This window comes from Oncorhynchus kisutch, linkage group LG29 (assembly GCF_002021735.2).
Source record: "Oncorhynchus kisutch isolate 150728-3 linkage group LG29, Okis_V2, whole genome shotgun sequence".
NCBI lineage: Eukaryota > Metazoa > Chordata > Actinopteri > Salmoniformes > Salmonidae > Oncorhynchus > Oncorhynchus kisutch.
In genome coordinates, this window is record NC_034202.2 from 47145416 (window position 1) to 47166791 (window position 21376).

The 21376-nt window shown below is 44.3% G+C and overlaps 1 protein-coding gene across 1 annotated transcript in view; it reads left to right on the forward strand.

Moving 5' to 3' along the window:
* The first annotated feature begins 2802 nt into the window (after positions 1-2802).
* The window catches only part of LOC109885602 (hephaestin-like protein 1), a 64096-nt gene continuing 45522 nt past the window's right edge, over positions 2803-21376 (forward strand). The window contains exons 1-2 of the mRNA XM_031809106.1: positions 2803-3170; positions 18598-18871. Of these exons, the coding sequence (XP_031664966.1) occupies positions 2998-3170; positions 18598-18871 (447 nt within the window). The 5' untranslated portion in view covers positions 2803-2997. The remainder of the gene's footprint in view (positions 3171-18597; positions 18872-21376) is intronic.

The following is a 21376-nucleotide window of genomic DNA, read 5'->3' on the forward strand; positions in this document are numbered from 1 at the left end:
TCGTCCCTCAATTATCAAATATATGCCCCCAAACTCTTAATCCATTACTCATTCAGATGTGAAATCAGGCCAAAGCAAAGAAAACTGACTCTGTAGTGGACTCGCAATCTTTCAGACTATAGAGAAACAGATGTACAATAAGAAAACGAAATCAAGCTACTTTTTAATCTCTATCTGACTCTGCTGGTGATCCTTCTAAACTTTGGAGTACATTAAATGCATTGAAGAAGAACAAATTCCTCTTTTTCCCTGCCTATCTGGACTCTGGCATCGTAACTGAGAACAATGGGACAAGTGATGCTTTTAATCATCATTTTATTTGAGAGAAACTGTGGTTTAATTGACCAGACAATCTGGTTAACTATGATTCTTAACTTAATGAATGAAGTGAGTTTCTGTCAGATTGCTTTGTAAATGAACTAAAAGGGAACACAGCTCTCTTCTTACAGACAGAGAGGTCCATCCCACAATGATGAGTCCTAAAATGGTCCCCTGTGATAAAACGTATTGCTGAATGGTAGACTGCGTCCAAGGGTTTTTAAACAGAGGTTGTGCCGCATGCATGTAAACAATATCACCAAAATCCTATACAGGGAGAAGCTTGAACAATCTTTCTCCTATTTTCAATACAGAGGCATGATTTATTTATTTATTGATTTATTGATTTATTTCACATATTGGATGACTGTCATTTATATTCCATTCACCCAGCTCAACTTAACAGGGACACCCAGCTCAACTTAACAGGGATAGGTTTAGGCTACTACATGATACTCTAATTTTCCCTATATTCATCATGATGTTGCTACAAACTAGCCTATGAATGGACGTTTACAACGTAGGTGCACACAGGTCGAGATACATATATTTTTTTTAAATCAAGGTGACAGTGACACATTCAATACTGCAATGCACACTCTGGCCTGCATCTCGCTGATCTAGGGTGTAATCATTAGACCAACAGTTGCAATCGAGAGTTTCTATTGGACAAAATTCACGTCTGTTTATCCCCGTTTTGTTCCGTTTGCTTACGGTTTGTTTGGTAAAATAAAAAGCAGACATTGAATATCCCTTTGAACATGGTGATGTTATTAATTACACTTTGGATGGTGTATCAATACACCCAGTCACTACAAAGATACAGGTGTCCTTCCTAACTCAGTTGCCGGAGAGGAAGGAAACCACTCAGGGATTTCCACCCTTGGACAGGGCCAACCAGGCAGGATATAACCCCACCCACTTTGCCAAAGCACAGCCACCACACCACATGAGGGATATAAACAGACCACTAACCCTGAGACAAAGCGGCGTTTAGCCCAAGGAGATCTCCCCCCCCCCCCGGCACAGCCACCCCTCATAGCCTGGTTCCTCTCTAGGTTTCTTCCTAGGTTTTGGCCTTTCTCTGGAGTTTTTCCTAGCCACCGTGCTTCTACACCTGCATTGCTTGCTGTTTGGGGTTTTAGGCTGGGTTTCTGTACAGCACTTTGAGATATCAGCTAATGTACGAAGGGCTTTATAAATACATTTGATTGATTGATTGATTTATTGATTGATTGAAGACAGGACAGGAAGATCACGTCAATGACTCAATCCACTCACATTGAGTATAGCACAAAAAAGCTTGTCAGGACGTGATGCACTCCTCCTAGGGATGGCATGGAAGAGCACCAGTAAGCCAGTGACTCAGCCCCTGTAATAGGGTTAGAGGCAGAGAATCCCAGTGGAAAGAGGGGAACTGGCCAGGCAGAGACAGCAAGGGCGGTTCGTTGCTCCAGAGCCTTTCCGTTCACCTTCCCATTCCTGGGCCAGACTACACTCAATCATATGACCCACTGAAGAGATGTCTTCAGTAAAGACTTAAAGGTCGAGACCGAGTCTGCGTTTCTCACATGGGTAGGCAGACTATTCCATAAAAATGTAGCTCTATAGGAGAAAGCCCTGCCTCCAGCTGTTTGCTTAGAATTTCTAGGGACAATTAGGAGGTCTGCGTCTTGTGACCGTAGCGTACGTGTAGGTATGTACGGCAGGACCAAATCAGAGAGAGAGGTAGGAGCAAGCCCATATAATGCTTTGTAGGTTAGCAGTAAAACCTTGAATCAGGCCTTGCCTTAACAGGAAGCCAGTGTAGGGAGGCTAGCACTGGAGTAATATGATCAAATTGTTCTGGTTCTAGTCAAGATTCTAGCTTCCGTATTTAGCACCAAATGCAGTTTATTTAGTGCTTTATCCGGGTAGCTGGAAAGTAGAGCATTGCAGTAGTCTAACCTAGACGTGACAAAAGCACGGATACATTTTTCTGCATCGTTTTTAGACTAGTTTATGTTTTTTGTTCAACGTTACGGAGATGGAAAAAAGCTGTCCTTGAAACAGTCTTGATATGTTCGTGAAAACAGAGATCAGGGTCCAGAGTAACGCCGAGGTTCTTCACAGTTTTATTTGAGACGACTGTACAACCATCAAGATTAATTGTCAGATTCAACAGAGGATCTCTTTGTTTCTTGGGACACTAGAACTACAGTAGCATCTCTGTTTTGTCCGAGTTTAAAAGTAAAACATTTGCCACACTCCACTTTCTCATGTTTGACGTGGTTAGATTATCGATTTCAACTGTTTAGTGGTGGTAAAATAAATAATACATAATAATAAATAACACAACGTAAACTTCTGTTGTATGTACCTAACATATCATAGTAAATTCAGTGTCCCGGATTGAATTACTATGTTACGTCTAATCTATGAGACCAGACTGGCCGCCAAGGTCCCGTAGCCTATCAGACAGAGAGGGCTCCGGCGCCAGAGTCACACACACACTCAGCTGAATAGCGGGACTGTTCTCTTTCCCAAGCGGAGTCTCATATCTGTGTCTGTGTTTCCCGGCTCTCCGCTCATGTGGACGTTTCCTCTCTGTCTCTCCCTATCGAACACTTGATCCAGCAATCCCAACCACGCGCGCACCACTAGACCAAAAAGTGGTCTACTATTACAGAAGCAGTAGCGATGGTCGGTTTTAGGACACTGTTCCCGGGACTGCTGCTGCTGCTCGCTGGGCTGCCGGCGGGAGAAGCACGGGGACGGGAGAGGGTGTATTACGTGGGAATCAAAGAGATCAACTGGGACTACGCTCCGACTGGCATGAACCTCATCAACGGGAAACAAATAGCGGACGATGAGTGAGTTCAGTTTTGACATGCTGTGTTGTTTGTTTACATTTTTGTTGTGTTATTTGTTTACCTACTATTATGGTGTGAAGATATCCTAAATTCATGAACACGAATACAGGGTGAAGAAAGTTCATTGCTATTTTCACGTCACCATAACACATGCAGAGTTTGACCAATGTCTTGCAGTGTTCATACGAAAAGCGATCATCTAGTTTCATCTCCTTGAACTGCGTTTCGGGTCCAGGGTGTTGTGGGGTGCGGTGATGTTGACCCGCTAGTCGCGTGAGGGATTGATAAGGGCCTCTCATTTCTTTCTGCTAATGATGGCAAATATTTTAAAATACAGATTGTAACTGAAATGGCGCCTCTTGTCTCAGCAAAATGTCTGTAATGTTTATCTAATATATATATATGTATGTACGTCGGTGCCCCCGAAACCAATTAAACATGTTATTTATTAAACAACGTTAAAATGAAGTGCTCGGTAACACCAACAACTCATGGCAACTGATCTGTCACCAACGTGAAGGAGAGAAAACAGGAACGTTGCTGGAGCATTGAAACACATCATCCTGAGACGTTTGAAAACATCACATGTGTGTTGTAACAGCACTTAATCACCTTGCCAGGAACTGGGAGCACAACAGGAAATGGTTGTTTTGACTTGTGTTTAGTGTAGATGAACATGCCTTCTCTTTAGATGGTGTTTCCTCTCTCTACAGCCTCTAAACACTATGATGGTGTTACCCCTCTCTACAGCCTCTAAACACTATGATGGTGTTTCCTCTCTACAGCCTCTAAACACTATGATGGTGTTTCCTCTCTACAGCCTCTAAACACTATGATGGTGTTTCCTCTCTACAGCCTCTAAACACTATGATGGCGTTTCCTCTCTACAGCCTCTAAACACTATGATGGTGTTTCCTCTCTACAGCCTCTAAATACTATGATGGTGTTTCTTCTACAGCCTCTAAACACTATGATGGTGTTTCCTCTCTACAGCCTCTAAACACTATGATGGTGTTTCCTCTACATCCTCTAAACACTATGAAGGTGTTTCCTCTCTACAGCCTCTAAACACTATGATGGTGTTTCCTCTCTACAGCCTCTAAACACTACGATGGTGTTTCCTCTACATCCTCTAAACACTATGAAGGTGTTTCCTCTCTACAGCCTCTAAACACTATGATGGTGTTTCCTCTACAGCCTCTAAACACTATGATGGTGTTTCCTCTACAGCCTCTAAACACTATGATGGTGTTTCCTCTACAGCCTCTAAACACTATGATGGTGTTTCCTCTACAGCCTCTAAACACTATGATGGTGTTTCCTCTCTACAGCCTCTAAACACTATGATGGTGTTTCCTCTCTACAGCCTCTAAACACTATGATGGTGTTTCCTCTCTACAGCCTCTAAACACTATGATGGTGTTTCCTCTCTACAGCCTCTAAACACTATGATGGTGTTTCCTCTCTACAGCCTCTAAACACTATGATGGCGTTTCCTCTCTACAGCCTCTAAACACTATGATGGTGTTTCCTCTCTACAGCCTCTAAATACTATGATGGTGTTTCTTCTACAGCCTCTAAACACTATGATGGTGTTACCCCTCTCTACAGCCTCTAAACACTATGATGGTGTTTCCTCTCTCTACAGCCTCTAAACACTATGATGGTGTTACCCCTCTCTACAGCCTCTAAACACTATGATGGTGTTACCCCTCTCTACAGCCTCTAAACACTATGATGGTGTTACCTCTCTACAGCCTCTAAACACTATGATGGTGTTTCCTCTCTACAGCCTCTACAGCCTCTAAACACTGATGGTGTTTCCTCTCTACAGCTTCTAAACACTATGATGGTGTTTCCTCTCTACAGCCTCTAAACACTATGATGGTGTTTCCTCTCTACAGCCTCTACAGCCTCTAAACACTGATGGTGTTTCCTCTCTACAGCTTCTAAACACTATGATGGTGTTACCTCTCTACAGCCTCTAAACACTATGATGGTGTTTCCTCTCTACAGGCTCTAAACACTATGATGGTGTTTCCTCTCTACAGCCTCTAAACCCTATGATGGTGTTTCCTCTCTACAGCCTCTAAACACTATGATGGTGTTTCCTCTACAGCCTCTAAACACTATGATGGTGTTTCCTCTCTACAGCCTCTAAACACTATGATGGTGTTTCCTCTCTACAGCCTCTAAACACTATGATGGTGTTTCCTCTCTACAGCCTCTAAACACTATGATGGTGTTTCCTCTACAGCCTCTAAACACTATGATGGTGTTTCCTCTCTACAGCCTCTAAACACTATGATGGTGTTTCCTCTCTACAGCCTCTAAACACTATGATGGTGTTTCCTCTACAGCCTCTAAACACTATGATGGTGTTTCCTCTCTACAGCCTCTAAACACTATGATGGTGTTTCCTCTCTACAGCCTCTAAACACTATGATGGTGTTTCCTCTACATCCTCTAAACACTATGAAGGTGTTTCCTCTCTACAGCCTCTAAACACTATGATGGTGTTTCCTCTCTACAGCCTCTAAACACTACGATGGTGTTTCCTCTACATCCTCTAAACACTATGAAGGTGTTTCCTCTCTACAGCCTCTAAACACTATGATGGTGTTTCCTCTACAGCCTCTAAACACTATGATGGTGTTTCCTCTACAGCCTCTAAATACTATGATGGTGTTTCTTCTACAGCCTCTAAACACTATGATGGTGTTACCCCTCTCTACAGCCTCTAAACACTATGATGGTGTTTCCTCTCTACAGCCTCTAAACACTATGATGGTGTTACCTCTCTCTAGCCTCTAAACACTATGATGGTGTTACCTCTCTCTAGCCTCTAAACACTATGATGGTGTTTCCTCTCTACAGCCTCTAAACACTATGATGGTGTTTCCTCTCTACATCCTCTAAACACTATGATGGTGTTTCCTCTCTACAGCCTCTAAACACTATGATGGTGTTTCCTCTCTACAGCCTCTAAACACTATGATGGTGTTACCTCTACAGCCTCTAAACACTATGATGGTGTTACCTCTACAGCCTCTAAACACTATGATGGTGTTTCCTCTACAGACTCTAAACACTATGAAGGTGTTTCCTCTCTACAGCCTCTAAACACTATGATGGTGTTTCCTCTACAGCCTCTAAACACTATGATGGTGTTTCCTCTCTACAGCCTCTAAACACTATGATGGTGTTTCCTCTCTACAGCCTCTAAACACTATGATGGTGTTTCCTCTACAGCCTCTAAACACTATGATGGTGTTTCCTCTCTACAGCCTCTAAACACTATGATGGTGTTTCCTCTCTACAGCCTCTAAACACTATGATGGTGTTTCCTCTACATCCTCTAAACACTATGAAGGTGTTTCCTCTCTACAGCCTCTAAACACTATGATGGTGTTTCCTCTCTACAGCCTCTAAACACTACGATGGTGTTTCCTCTACATCCTCTAAACACTATGAAGGTGTTTCCTCTCTACAGCCTCTAAACACTATGATGGTGTTTCCTCTACAGCCTCTAAATACTATGATGGTGTTTCTTCTACAGCCTCTAAACACTATGATGGTGTTACCCCTCTCTACAGCCTCTAAACACTATGATGGTGTTTCCTCTCTACAGCCTCTAAACACTGATGGTGTTTCCTCTCTATAGCCTCTAAACACTATGATGGTGTTTCCTCTCTACAGCCTCTAAACACTATGATGGTGTTTCCTCTCTACAGCCTCTAAACACTATGATGGTGTTTCCTCTCTACAGCCTCTAAACACTATGATGGTGTTTCCTCTCTACAGCCTCTAAACACTATGATGGTGTTACCTCTCTCTAGCCTCTAAACACTATGATGGTGTTTCCTCTCTACAGACTCTAAACACTATGATGGTGTTTCCTCTCTACATCCTCTAAACACTATGATGGTGTTTCCTCTCTACAGCCTCTAAACACTATGATGGTGTTTCCTCTCTACAGCCTCTAAACACTATGATGGTGTTTCCTCTCTACAGCCTCTAAACACTATGATGGTGTTTCCTCTCTACAGCCTCTAAACACTATGATGGCGTTTCCTCTCTACAGCCTCTAAACACTATGATGGTGTTTCCTCTCTACAGCCTCTAAATACTATGATGGTGTTTCTTCTACAGCCTCTAAACACTATGATGGTGTTACCCCTCTCTACAGCCTCTAAACACTATGATGGTGTTTCCTCTCTCTACAGCCTCTAAACACTATGATGGTGTTACCCCTCTCTACAGCCTCTAAACACTATGATGGTGTTACCCCTCTCTACAGCCTCTAAACACTATGATGGTGTTACCTCTCTACAGCCTCTAAACACTATGATGGTGTTTCCTCTCTACAGCCTCTACAGCCTCTAAACACTGATGGTGTTTCCTCTCTACAGCTTCTAAACACTATGATGGTGTTTCCTCTCTACAGCCTCTAAACACTATGATGGTGTTTCCTCTCTACAGCCTCTACAGCCTCTAAACACTGATGGTGTTTCCTCTCTACAGCTTCTAAACACTATGATGGTGTTACCTCTCTACAGCCTCTAAACACTATGATGGTGTTTCCTCTCTACAGGCTCTAAACACTATGATGGTGTTTCCTCTCTACAGCCTCTAAACCCTATGATGGTGTTTCCTCTCTACAGCCTCTAAACACTATGATGGTGTTTCCTCTACAGCCTCTAAACACTATGATGGTGTTTCCTCTCTACAGCCTCTAAACACTATGATGGTGTTTCCTCTCTACAGCCTCTAAACACTATGATGGTGTTTCCTCTCTACAGCCTCTAAACACTATGATGGTGTTTCCTCTACAGCCTCTAAACACTATGATGGTGTTTCCTCTCTACAGCCTCTAAACACTATGATGGTGTTTCCTCTCTACAGCCTCTAAACACTATGATGGTGTTTCCTCTACAGCCTCTAAACACTATGATGGTGTTTCCTCTCTACAGCCTCTAAACACTATGATGGTGTTTCCTCTCTACAGCCTCTAAACACTATGAAGGTGTTTCCTCTCTACAGCCTCTAAACACTATGATGGTGTTTCCTCTCTACAGCCTCTAAACACTACGATGGTGTTTCCTCTACATCCTCTAAACACTATGAAGGTGTTTCCTCTCTACAGCCTCTAAACACTATGATGGTGTTTCCTCTACAGCCTCTAAACACTATGATGGTGTTTCCTCTACAGCCTCTAAATACTATGATGGTGTTTCTTCTACAGCCTCTAAACACTATGATGGTGTTACCCCTCTCTACAGCCTCTAAACACTATGATGGTGTTTCCTCTCTACAGCCTCTAAACACTATGATGGTGTTACCTCTCTCTAGCCTCTAAACACTATGATGGTGTTACCTCTCTCTAGCCTCTAAACACTATGATGGTGTTTCCTCTCTACAGCCTCTAAACACTATGATGGTGTTTCCTCTCTACATCCTCTAAACACTATGATGGTGTTTCCTCTCTACAGCCTCTAAACACTATGATGGTGTTTCCTCTCTACAGCCTCTAAACACTATGATGGTGTTACCTCTACAGCCTCTAAACACTATGATGGTGTTACCTCTACAGCCTCTAAACACTATGATGGTGTTTCCTCTACAGACTCTAAACACTATGAAGGTGTTTCCTCTCTACAGCCTCTAAACACTATGATGGTGTTTCCTCTACAGCCTCTAAACACTATGATGGTGTTTCCTCTCTACAGCCTCTAAACACTATGATGGTGTTTCCTCTCTACAGCCTCTAAACACTATGATGGTGTTTCCTCTACAGCCTCTAAACACTATGATGGTGTTTCCTCTCTACAGCCTCTAAACACTATGATGGTGTTTCCTCTCTACAGCCTCTAAACACTATGATGGTGTTTCCTCTACATCCTCTAAACACTATGAAGGTGTTTCCTCTCTACAGCCTCTAAACACTATGATGGTGTTTCCTCTCTACAGCCTCTAAACACTACGATGGTGTTTCCTCTACATCCTCTAAACACTATGAAGGTGTTTCCTCTCTACAGCCTCTAAACACTATGATGGTGTTTCCTCTACAGCCTCTAAATACTATGATGGTGTTTCTTCTACAGCCTCTAAACACTATGATGGTGTTACCCCTCTCTACAGCCTCTAAACACTATGATGGTGTTTCCTCTCTACAGCCTCTAAACACTGATGGTGTTTCCTCTCTATAGCCTCTAAACACTATGATGGTGTTTCCTCTCTACAGCCTCTAAACACTATGATGGTGTTTCCTCTCTACAGCCTCTAAACACTATGATGGTGTTTCCTCTCTACAGCCTCTAAACACTATGATGGTGTTTCCTCTCTACAGCCTCTAAACACTATGATGGTGTTACCTCTCTCTAGCCTCTAAACACTATGATGGTGTTTCCTCTCTACAGACTCTAAACACTATGATGGTGTTTCCTCTCTACATCCTCTAAACACTATGATGGTGTTTCCTCTCTACAGCCTCTAAACACTATGATGGTGTTTCCTCTCTACAGCCTCTAAACACTATGATGGTGTTTCCTCTCTACAGCCTCTAAACACTATGATGGTGTTACCTCTACAGCCTCTAAACACTATGATGGTGTTACCTCTACAGCCTCTAAACACTATGATGGTGTTTCCTCTACAGACTCTAAACACTATGAAGGTGTTTCCTCTCTACAGCCTCTAAACACTATGATGGTGTTTCCTCTCTACAGCCTCTAAACACTATGATGGTGTTTCCTCTCTACAGCCTCTAAACACTATGATGGTGTTACCTCTCTCTAGCCTCTAAACACTATGATGGTGTTTCCTCTCTACAGACTCTAAACACTATGATGGTGTTTCCTCTCTACATCCTCTAAACACTATGATGGTGTTTCCTCTCTACAGCCTCTAAACACTATGATGGTGTTTCCTCTCTACAGCCTCTAAACACTATGATGGTGTTTCCTCTCTACAGCCTCTAAACACTATGATGGTGTTACCTCTACAGCCTCTAAACACTATGATGGTGTTACCTCTACAGCCTCTAAACACTATGATGGTGTTTCCTCTACAGACTCTAAACACTATGAAGGTGTTTCCTCTCTACAGCCTCTAAACACTATGATGGTGTTTCCTCTACAGCCTCTAAACACTATGATGGTGTTTCCTCTCTACAGCCTCTAAACACTATGATGGTGTTTCCTCTCTACAGCCTCTAAACACTATGATGGTGTTTCCTCTCTACAGCCTCCGTTCTTCTAGATTAGGATTGTAATGCTTAACATTCGCCCACTGGGCAACACCTGGCTGAAAAGACATCAGTATGACGTGTTATTCTGGTCGCAAAAGGTCTTTTTACTTACCAGAATGTTACATATTTTACTGACATAATTCTGACCTGGTGGGGAAAGTACTGATGCAATGGTCTGGGTGTAGCTGGTGCAGAGCAGTCAGGACAGCAGAGATGAGTCCCTGTAGTGGTCTGGGTGTAGCTGGTGCAGAGCAGTCAGGACAGCAGAGATGAGTCCCTGTAGTGGTCTGGGTGTAGCTGGTGCAGAGCAGTCAGGACAGCAGAGATGAGTCCCTGTAGTGGTCTGGGTGTAGCTGGTGCAGAGCAGTCAGGACAGCAGAGATGTGTCCCTGTAGTGGTCTGGGTGTAGCTGGTGCAGAGGAGTCAGGCTCAGGACAGCAGAGATGTGTCCCTGTAGTGGTCTGGGTGTAGCTGGTGCAGAGCAGTCAGGACAGCAGAGATGTGTCCCTGTAGTGGTCTGGGTGTAGCTGGTGCAGAGGAGTCAGGCGCAGGACAGCAGAGATGTGTCCCTGTAGTGGTCTGGGTGTAGCTGGTGCAGAGGAGTCAGGCGCAGGACAGCAGAGATGAGTAACACAAGTAACTTTACTCAAATATTACAATAACATGTCGTAATACCGAGCCCAAGGGACCGAACATACATAAAACAATCACGCACAAAAACCATGGGGAAAACAGAGGGTTAAATAAATGAACATGTAATTAGGGGAATTGAAACCAGGTGTGTAAAACAAAGACAAAACAAATGGAAAATGAAAAGTGGATTGGAGATGGCTAGAAGGCCGGTGACGTCGACCGCCGAACGTCGCCGTGAACAAGGAAGTCGTGACAACGGACTTGTTATACCTTAATAGAAAATTATTATTATTAAGGGTGAGAGTAAAGTACTATTTGAGTAAAAGTCTAAAAGTATTTAATTTTAAATATACTTCAATGTCAAAAGTAAAAGTGTAAACCATTGCAAATTTCTTATATTAAGCAAACCAGCCAGCACATATATATATATATTTTAATTTACAGATAGCCAGGGGCACACTCCAACACTCCAACACTCCAACACTCCAACACTCCAACACTCCAACACTCCAACACTCAGATATCATTACAGATAGCCAGGGGCACACTCCAACACTCCAACACTCAGATATCATTACAGATAGCCAGGGGCACACTCCAACACTCCAACACTCAGATATCATTACAGATAGCCAGGGGCACACTCCAACACTCCAACACTCAGATATCATTACAGATAGCCAGGGGCACACTCCAACACTCCAACACTCAGATATCATTACAGATAGCCAGGGGCACACTCCAACACTCCAACACTCAGATATCATTACAGATAGCCAGGGGCACACTCCAACACTCCAACACTCAGATATCATTACAGATAGCCAGGGGCACACTCCAACACTCCAACACTCAGATATCATTACAGATAGCCAGGGGCACACTCCAAGACTCCAACACTCAGATATCATTACAGATAGCCAGGGGCACACTCCAACACTCCAACACTCAGATATCATTACAGATAGCCAGGGGCACACTCCAACACTCCAACACTCAGATATCATTACAGATAGCCAGGGGCACACTCCAACACTCCAACACTCAGATATCATTACAGATAGCCAGGGGCACACTCCAACACTCCAACACTCCAACACTCAGATATCATTACAGATAGCCAGGGGCACACTCCAACACTCCAACACTCAGATATCATTACAGATAGCCAGGGGCACACTCCAACACTCCAACACTCCAACACTCCAACACTCCAACACTCAGATATCATTACAGATAGCCAGGGGCACACTCCAACACTCCAACACTCCAACACTCCAACACTCCAACACTCAGATATCATTACAGATAGCCAGGGGCACACTCCAACACTCCAACACTCCCAATATCATTTACAAATGAAGCATTTGTGTTTAGTGAGTCCTCCAGATCAGAGGCAGATGACCAGGGATGTTCTCTGTTTAGTGAGTCCACCAGATCAGAGGCAGATGACCAGGGATGTTCTCTGTTTAGTGAGTCCACCAGATCAGAGGCAGATGACCAGGGATGTTCTCTGTTTAGTGAGTCCACCAGATCAGAGGCAGATGACCAGGGATGTTCTCTGTTTAGTGAGTCCACCAGATCAGAGGCAGATGACCAGGGATGTTCTCTGTTTAGTGAGTCCTCCAGATCAGAGGCAGTAGGGATGACCAGGGATGTTCTCTGTTTAGTGAGTCCTCCAGATCAGAGGCAGTAGAGATGACCAGGGATGTTCTCTGTTTAGTGAGTCCTCCAGATCAGAGGCAGTAGGGATGACCAGGGATGTTCTCGGTTTAGTGAGTCCTCCAGATCAGAGGCAGTAGGGATGACCAGGGATGTTCTCGGTTTAGTGAGTCCTCCAGATCAGAGACAGTAGAGATGACCAGGGATGTTCTCTGTTTAGTGAGTCCTCCAGATCAGAGGCAGTAGAGATGACCAGGGATGTTCTCTGTTTAGTGAGTCCTCCAGATCAGAGGCAGTAGGGATGACCAGGGATGTTCTCTGTTTAGTGAGTCCGCCAGATCAGAGGCAGTAGGGATGACCAGGGATGTTCTCTGTTTAGTGAGTCCTCCAGATCAGAGGCAGTAGGGATGACCAGGGATGTTCTCTGTTTAGTGAGTCCTCCAGATCAGAGGCAGTAGGGATGACCAGGGATGTTCTCTGTTTAGTGAGTCCTCCAGATCAGAGGCAGTAGGGATGACCAGGGATGTTCTCTGTTTAGTGAGTCCTCCAGATCAGAGGCAGTAGAGATGACCAGGGATGTTCTCTGTTTAGTGAGTCCTCCAGATCAGAGGCAGTAGGGATGACCAGGGATGTTCTCTGTTTAGTGAGTCCTCCAGATCAGAGGCAGTAGGGATGACCAGGGATGTTCTCTGTTTAGTGAGTCCTCCAGATCAGAGGCAGTAGGGATGACCAGGGATGTTCTCTGTTTAGTGAGTCCTCCAGATCAGAGGCAGTAGGGATGACCAGGGATGTTCTCTGTTTAGTGAGTCCTCCAGATCAGAGGCAGTAGGGATGACCAGGGATGTTCTCTGTTTAGTGAGTCCTCCAGATCAGAGGCAGTAGGGATGACCAGGGATGTTCTCTGTTTAGTGAGTCCTCCAGATCAGAGGCAGTAGGGATGACCAGGGATGTTCTCTGTTTAGTGAGTCCTCCAGATCAGAGGCAGTAGGGATGACCAGGGATGTTCTCTGTTTAGTGAGTCCTCCAGATCAGAGGCAGTAGGGATGACCAGGGATGTTCTCTGTTTAGTGAGTCCTCCAGATCAGAGGCAGTAGAGATGACCAGGGATGTTCTCTGTTTAGTGAGTCCTCCAGATCAGAGGCAGTAGGGATGACCAGGGATGTTCTCTGTTTAGTGAGTCCTCCAGATCAGAGGCAGTAGAGATGACCAGGGATGTTCTCTGTTTAGTGAGTCCTCCAGATCAGAGGCAGTAGGGATGACCAGGGATGTTCTCTGTTTAGTGAGTCCTCCAGATCAGAGGCAGTAGGGATGACCAGGGATGTTCTCTGTTTAGTGAGTCCTCCAGATCAGAGGCAGTAGGGACGACCAGGGATGTTCTCTTGATAAGTGTGTAAATTAGACAATTTTCCTGCCCTGTTAAGCAGTCAAAATGTAACGAGTACTTTTGGGTTTCAGGGAAAATGCATGGAGTAAAAAGTACATTATTTTATTGAGTAATGTAGTGAATTAAAAGTAAAAATGGTCCAAAAAATGGTAAAGTACAGATACTGAAAAAAACTACTTAAGCAGTACTTTAAAGGGTTTTTTACTGAAGTACTTTACACTATTGCCTCTATATAATGTGTTATATTATGTAGCCTACTGGTCAAAGTTAAGACCTCGTCATAACCTGCTAATGACCACCTGACTACAGATTATTACCTACACTCTCAGAGTAAAGGGTTCTTCACGTGTCCTCATAGAATTTTATTTTTACTCCACCTTTATTTAACCAGGTAGGCTAGTTGAGAACACCTTTATTTAACCAGGTAGGCTTGTTGAGAACACCTTTATTTAACCAGGTAGGCTAGTTGAGAACACCTTTATTTAACCAGGTAGGCTAGTTGAGAACACCTTTATTTAACCAGGTAGGCTTGTTGAGAACAAGTTCTCATTTACAACTGTGACCTGGCCAAGATAAAGCAAAGCAGTGCGACACAAACAACACAGAGTTACACATGGAGTAAACAAACGTACAGTCAATAACACAATAGAATAATCTGTATACAGCGTGTGCAAATGAAGTAAGGCAATAAATAGGCCAGTAGTGGCAAAGTAATTACAATTTAGCAATTAACACAGGAGTGATAGATGTGCAGATGAGGATGTGCAAGTAAGAGCATAGAAGAGCCCATTTTGGATCCAGAGAGAAGAGTTTTTATTCCACGTAGAAGCCTTTTCGTTTCCATGTAGAATCCTCTGTGGAAAGGGTGCTACACAGAACCCCCAAAAGGTTTCTACTTGGAACGCAACAGGGTTCTTCCAAGGGTTCTCCTATGGGCGGCAGGGTAGCCTCGTGATTAGAGTGTTGGACTAGTAACCGAAAGGTTGCAAGTTCAAATCCCCGAGCTGACAAGGTACAAATCTGTCGTTCTGCCCCTAAACAGGCAGTTAACCCACTGTTCCTAGGCCGTCATTGAAAATAAGAATTTGTTCTTAACTGACTTGTCTAGTTAAATAAAGGTAAAATAAATAAAAATGGGGATAGCTGAATAACCCTTTTAGGTTCTCGATAGCACCTTTTTGTTTTCTAAGAGTGTACTGTAAAAGGTATTGCAGAGGATAAAGATGGATATCGAAAACATTGTTCATTACGTCTATGTGTTTCCATAGTCACCGATTAGAGTTCATCTGCAACATATTCTTACATTGAAAACAAATCTACATCACCATTTTTCACACATCCTCATAATTCATAATTCACCCACAGACATTACGGATGTGTAATGTTTACAGACATGTCTATTAATCTATTAACACTGATATTATATGCATAGAAGTACTGGGAGTATATGAAAGGCCCCTTGTTTTATTTGACTAATGATTCATAAAATTGTGTGATGGGGTAGATCCTCATCAACGACCTCCGAGCACAGAACGTGATCTGGAGCGTAGTGGCCCTCTTGAGGAGTGGTGTGATGGGTCTGATCTGGAGAGTAGTGGTGTGATGGGTCAGATCTGGACAGTAGTGGTGTGATGGGTCAGATCTGGTGTGATGGGTCAGATCTGGAGAGTAGTGGTGTGATGGGTCAGATCTGGAGAGTAGTGAGGTGATGGGTCAGATCTGGAGAGTAGTGAGGTGATGGGTCAGATCTGGAGAGTAGTGAGGTGATGGGTCAGATCTGGAGAGTAGTGAGGTGATGGGTCAGATCTGGAGAGTAGTGGTGTGATGGGTCAGATCTGGAGAGTAGTGGTGTGATGGGTCAGATCTGGAGAATAGTGGTGTGATGGGTCAGATCTGGACAGTAGTGGTGTGATGGGTCAGATGTGGAGAGTAGTGGTGTGATGGGTCAGATCTGGAGCCTAGTGGTGTGATGGGTCAGATCTGGAGAGTAGTGGTTTGATGGGTCAGATCTGGAGAGTAGTGGTGTGATGGGTCAGATCTGGAGAGTAGTGGTGTGATGGGTCAGATCTGGAGAGTAGTGGTATGATGGGTCAGATCTGGAGAATAGTGGTGTGATGGGTCAGATCTGGAGCCTAGTGGTGTGATGGGTCAGATCTGGAGCCTAGTGGTGTGATGGGTCAGATCTGGAGAGTAGTGGTGTGATGGGTCAGATCTGGAGCCTAGTGGTGTGATGGGTCAGATCTGGAGAGTAGTGGGGTGATGGGTCAGATCTGGAGAGTAGTGGTGTGATGGGTCAGATCTGGAGCCTAGTGGTGTGATGGGTCAGATCTGGAGAGTAGTGGTGTGATGGGTCAGATCTGGAGCCTAGTGGTGTGATGGGTCAGATCTGGAGAGTAGTGGGGTGATGGGTCAGATCTGGAGAGTAGTGGTGTGATGGGTCAGATCTGGAGAGTAGTGGTGTGATGGGTCAGATCTGGAGAGTAGTGGTGTGATGGGTCAGATCTGGAGAGTAGTGGTGTGATGGGTCAGATCTGGAGAGTAGTGGTGTGATGGGTCAGATCTGGAGAGTAGTGGTGTGATGGGTCAGATCTGGAGAGTAGTGGTGTGATGGGTCAGATCTGGAGAGTAGTGGTGTCAGTGCGATGGACAGAGAACTCCCGCTGACTGAATGGATGGTGAAAGTATATCTGGAGAGAGGCATGATTCCGTCAAACAGAGTATGTTACAGTCCCTGATGGCTCTCTGAAAGGAGATCCTCGCCCTGAGCTCATCTACTTCATTGTCCAGAGACTGAACATTAGTGAGTAATATACTTGGAAGCGACGGAAGTCCACTCCGAATATCTCTTCTCCGTCGGGGGTTGTTTTGTGTTTTGGAGCAGAATTTGGAATAAGTTAAATTGCCCTGGGAGGAACAAACGAAGGATCCCATTCGGGAAAGTTGTATTCCCGGTCTTAATGCTGGCAAGTTACCACCTCGCTGATATCCAAAAGTTCTTTCAGGCTGTATGTAATAAAAAATATTTAAAAAGATGTAATAAATAACACACAAAAACCAAAATCCTGAAAGGTTGTTTAGGAGCTTGAAGCAGAGCTGCCATATCTATCTTACTATGTGTTTGTCCCCCTGTGTGCTGATGGTGTCAGGTTCTTGTCTAGTTCTGGTATTAAGGTCACCACAGACTAGTACAGCTCTCTGTAACCTAGAGGGCTAACAGTGAGTCCGTCTCCTCCATACCATGTTTCTTGTCGGGTGACAAAGTCTGTATTTCCAATTTATTTGATGAAGTCTGGGTTCCTGATCTTTATGCCAAAGGCAGATGACCTCTGACCTTGTATATTACAAGATGAGATAGTAAAAGCTTTGTGTTCCATAGTGTCTAGTGTTGTTTTTGTTTGGTTTAGGGCCGTACCATTACAGTTTAGGACCATACCATTACAGTAGCTGTGAGCAGAGCATGTTGAGTATCTGATACATACCTCTTAGGTTGTAGGATGGGGCTTGGGGGGGGGGGGTGTATTAGTGGGGGTTGGGCCTGTTACAGGATGGGGCTTGGGGGGGGGCGGGTGTATTAGTGGGGGTTGGGCCTGTTACAGGATGGGGCTTGGGGGGGGGGCGGGTGTATTAGTGGGGGTTGGGCCTGTTACAGGATGGGGCTATGGGGGGGCGGGTGTATTAGTGGGGGCTGGGCCTGTTACAGGATGGGGCTTGGGGGGGGGGGCGGGTGTATTAGTGGGGGTTGGGCCTGTTACAGGATGGGGCTTGGGGGGGGGCGGGTGTATTAGTGGGGGTTGGGCCTGTTACAGGATGGGGCTTGGGGGGGGACGGGTGTAATAGTGGGGGCTGGGCCTGTTGCAGGATGGGGCTTGGGGGGGCGGGTGTATTAGTGGGGGCTGGGCCTGTTACAGGATGGGGCTTGGGGGGGGGGGTGTATTAGTGGGGGCTGGGCCTGTTGCAGGATGGGGCTTGAGGAGGTGTAAAAGTGGGTGTTGGGCCTGTTTCTCTGCTCACGGCCTGGGCACATGTCCTGCTGTCATGTTGAGGTCCTTGCTGCAGGGGTGGGGGGTATGGGGGTGGGCAGAAGGGGTAGGGGGGGGCCTATATATATGTGGGGGCCTATATAGAGTGTGGCCAGGGTTTGCTTGGGGGGGGTCTCAGCTGGTTGGGGGGGGTCTCAGCTGGTTGGGGGGGTCTCAGCTGGTTGGGGTGTGGTTGGTGATGCTGTGGTCTCGGTGCACGTCCTTCAGGAGGGGGTCTTGCAGGTCTGAAAAGGTGTCTCGCTGGTCTGGGCGGGGTGTCCGTGTCCCTCCCTCCCTCCCTCGCTTTCTCCCTCCCTCCCTCCCTCCCTCCCTCCCTCCCTCCCTCCCTCCCTCCCTCCCTCCCTCCCTCCCTCCCTCTCTCTCTCTCTCTCTCTCTCTCTCTCTCTCTCGCGCTCCCTTTTTCTCTCTGTTTTTGTCTCCATCTCTCTGACTGTCTCTTTTTCCCCCTCTCTCCCCCAGGCATGCGTCATTGTTCCTCCAGAGTGGTCCCCAGCGTATTGGCAGTGTGTATAAGAAGGCTGTGTACAGGCAGTACACGGATGCCTCCTACCTCATCGAGGCCCCCCGGCCCGGCTGGCTGGGTTACCTGGGGCCTGTGCTGCGGGCAGAGGTTGATGATGTCATCATTGTGCACTTGAAGAACTTTGCCTCCAGAAACTACTCCATGCACCCTCATGGGGTCTTCTACGAGAAGGACTCAGAGGGTAGGACACACACACACACACACACACAAGACTGACAGGACACACACAGCTGTGTCAGACAGTAGTCAGACAGACTTGACAGGTCTCTCATACAGTAGATAATGCAGACAGACAGACAGGTCTCTCATACAGTAGATAATGTGGACAGATAGACAGACACACTTGACAGGTCTCTTATACAGTAGATAATGTAGTCAGACAGACAGACAGACAGACAGACATAGTCACAGACACAGACAGACATAGTCACTGACACAGACAGACATAGTCACAGACAGACATAGTCACAGACAGACAGACAGACAGACAGACAGACAGACAGACAGACAGACAGACAGACAGACAGACAGACAGACAGACAGACAGACAGACAGACAGACAGACAGACAGACAGACAGACAGACAGACAGACAGACAGACTGTGGCAAAGTTCCAGTTTCTAGGTCTTTTGCTATGTGTAATGAATACATTGGAAATTTTACTTTGACAATAGTGACCAATGAGAACCAATACAGATCGAAGACTGATGACCTAGCTAATGCAACAAAGCAGATATGAAACTGCACTCTCCCGTTCTCTTGTTGTTTCCCTTCCTCTTCCCATCCTCTCTAACAGGAAAGGCTTTTTTAGAGAACCAGGTGTTAGGCTTACACAACACTCTTTATGTGGTAGAGAATGGTATTGGTCAGAATGGTAGAACAGGGTACAATAGAATGATATCACAACCACATTCTGGATTGGAATCAAGGAACCAAACACTTGTCTGACTTGCTGGCCAAGATATCTAGTTAAAACGTCTCTCATATCTCATCTAGTTTAGACGTCTCTAGTATCTCATCTAGTTTAGACGTCTCTAGTATCTCATCTAGTTTAGACGTCTCTAGTATCTCCATCTAGTTTAGACATTCATAATATCTCATCTAGTTTAGACGTCTCTAGTATCTCATCTAGTTTAGACGTCTCTAGTATCTCATCTAGTTTAGACGTCTCTAGTATCTCATCTATTTTAGACATTCATAATATCTCATCTAGTTTAGACGTCTCTCGTATCTTATCTAGTTTAGACGTCTCTCGTATCTCATCTAGTTTAGACGTCTCTAGTATCTCATCTAGTTTAGACGTCTCTAGTATCTCATCTAGTTTAGACGTCTCTAGTATCTCCATCTAGTTTAGACATTCATAATATCTCATCTAGTTTAGACGTCTCTAGTATCTCATCTAGTTTAGACGTCTCTAGTATCTCATCTAGTTTAGACGTCTCTAGTATCTCATCTATTTTAGACATTCATAATATCTCATCTAGTTTAGACGTCTCTCGTATCTCATCTAGTTTAGACGTCTCTAGTATCTCATCTAGTTTAGACGTCTCTAGTATCTCATCTAGTTTAGACGTCTCTAGTATCTCATCTAGTTTAGACGTCTCTAGTATCTCCATCTAGTTTAGACATTCATAATATCTCATCTAGTTTAGACGTCTCTCGTATCTCATCTAGTTTAGACGTCTCTAGTATCTCATCTATTTTAGACGTCTCTAGTATCTCATCTATTTTAGACATTCATAATATCTCATCTATTTTAGACGTCTCTAGTATCTCCATCTAGTTTAGACATTCATAATATCTCATCTAGTTTAGACGTCTCTAGTATCTCATCTATTTTAGACATTCATAATATCTCATCTAGTTTAGACGTCTCTCGTATCTCATCTAGTTTAGACGTCTCTAGTATCTCATCTAGTTTAGACGTCTCTAGTATCTCATCTAGTTTAGACGTCTCTAGTATCTCATCTAGTTTAGACGTCTCTAGTATCTCATCTATTTTAGACATTCATAATATCTCCATCTAGTTTAGACGTCTCTCGTATCTCATCTAGTTTAGACGTCTCTAGTATCTCATCTAGTTTAGACGTCTCTAGTATCTCCATCTATTTTAGACATTCATAATATCTCATCTAGTTTAGACGTCTCTAGTATCTAATCTAGTTTAGACGTCTCTAGTATCTCATCTATTTTAGACGTCTCTAGTATCTCATCTATTTTAGACATTCATAATATCTCATCTAGTTTAGACGTCTCTAGTATCTCCATCTAGTTTAGACATTCACAATATCTCATCTAGTTTAGACGTCTCTAGTATCTCATCTATTTTAGACATTCATAATATCTCATCTAGTTTAGACGTCTCTCGTATCTCATCTAGTTTAGACGTCTCTAGTATCTCATCTAGTTTAGACTTCTCTAGTATCTCATCTAGTTTAGACGTCTCTAGTATCTCATCTATTTTAGACATTCATAATATCTCCATCTAGTTTAGACGTCTCTAGTATCTCCATCTATTTTAGACATTCATAATATCTCATCTAGTTTAGACGTCTCTAGTATCTCATCTAGTTTAGACGTCTCTAGTATCTCATCTAGTTTAGACGTCTCTAGTATCGCATCTATTTTAGACGTCTCTAGTATCTCATCTATTTTAGACATTCATAATATCTCCATCTAGTTTAGACGTCTCTAGTATCTCCATCTATTTTAGAC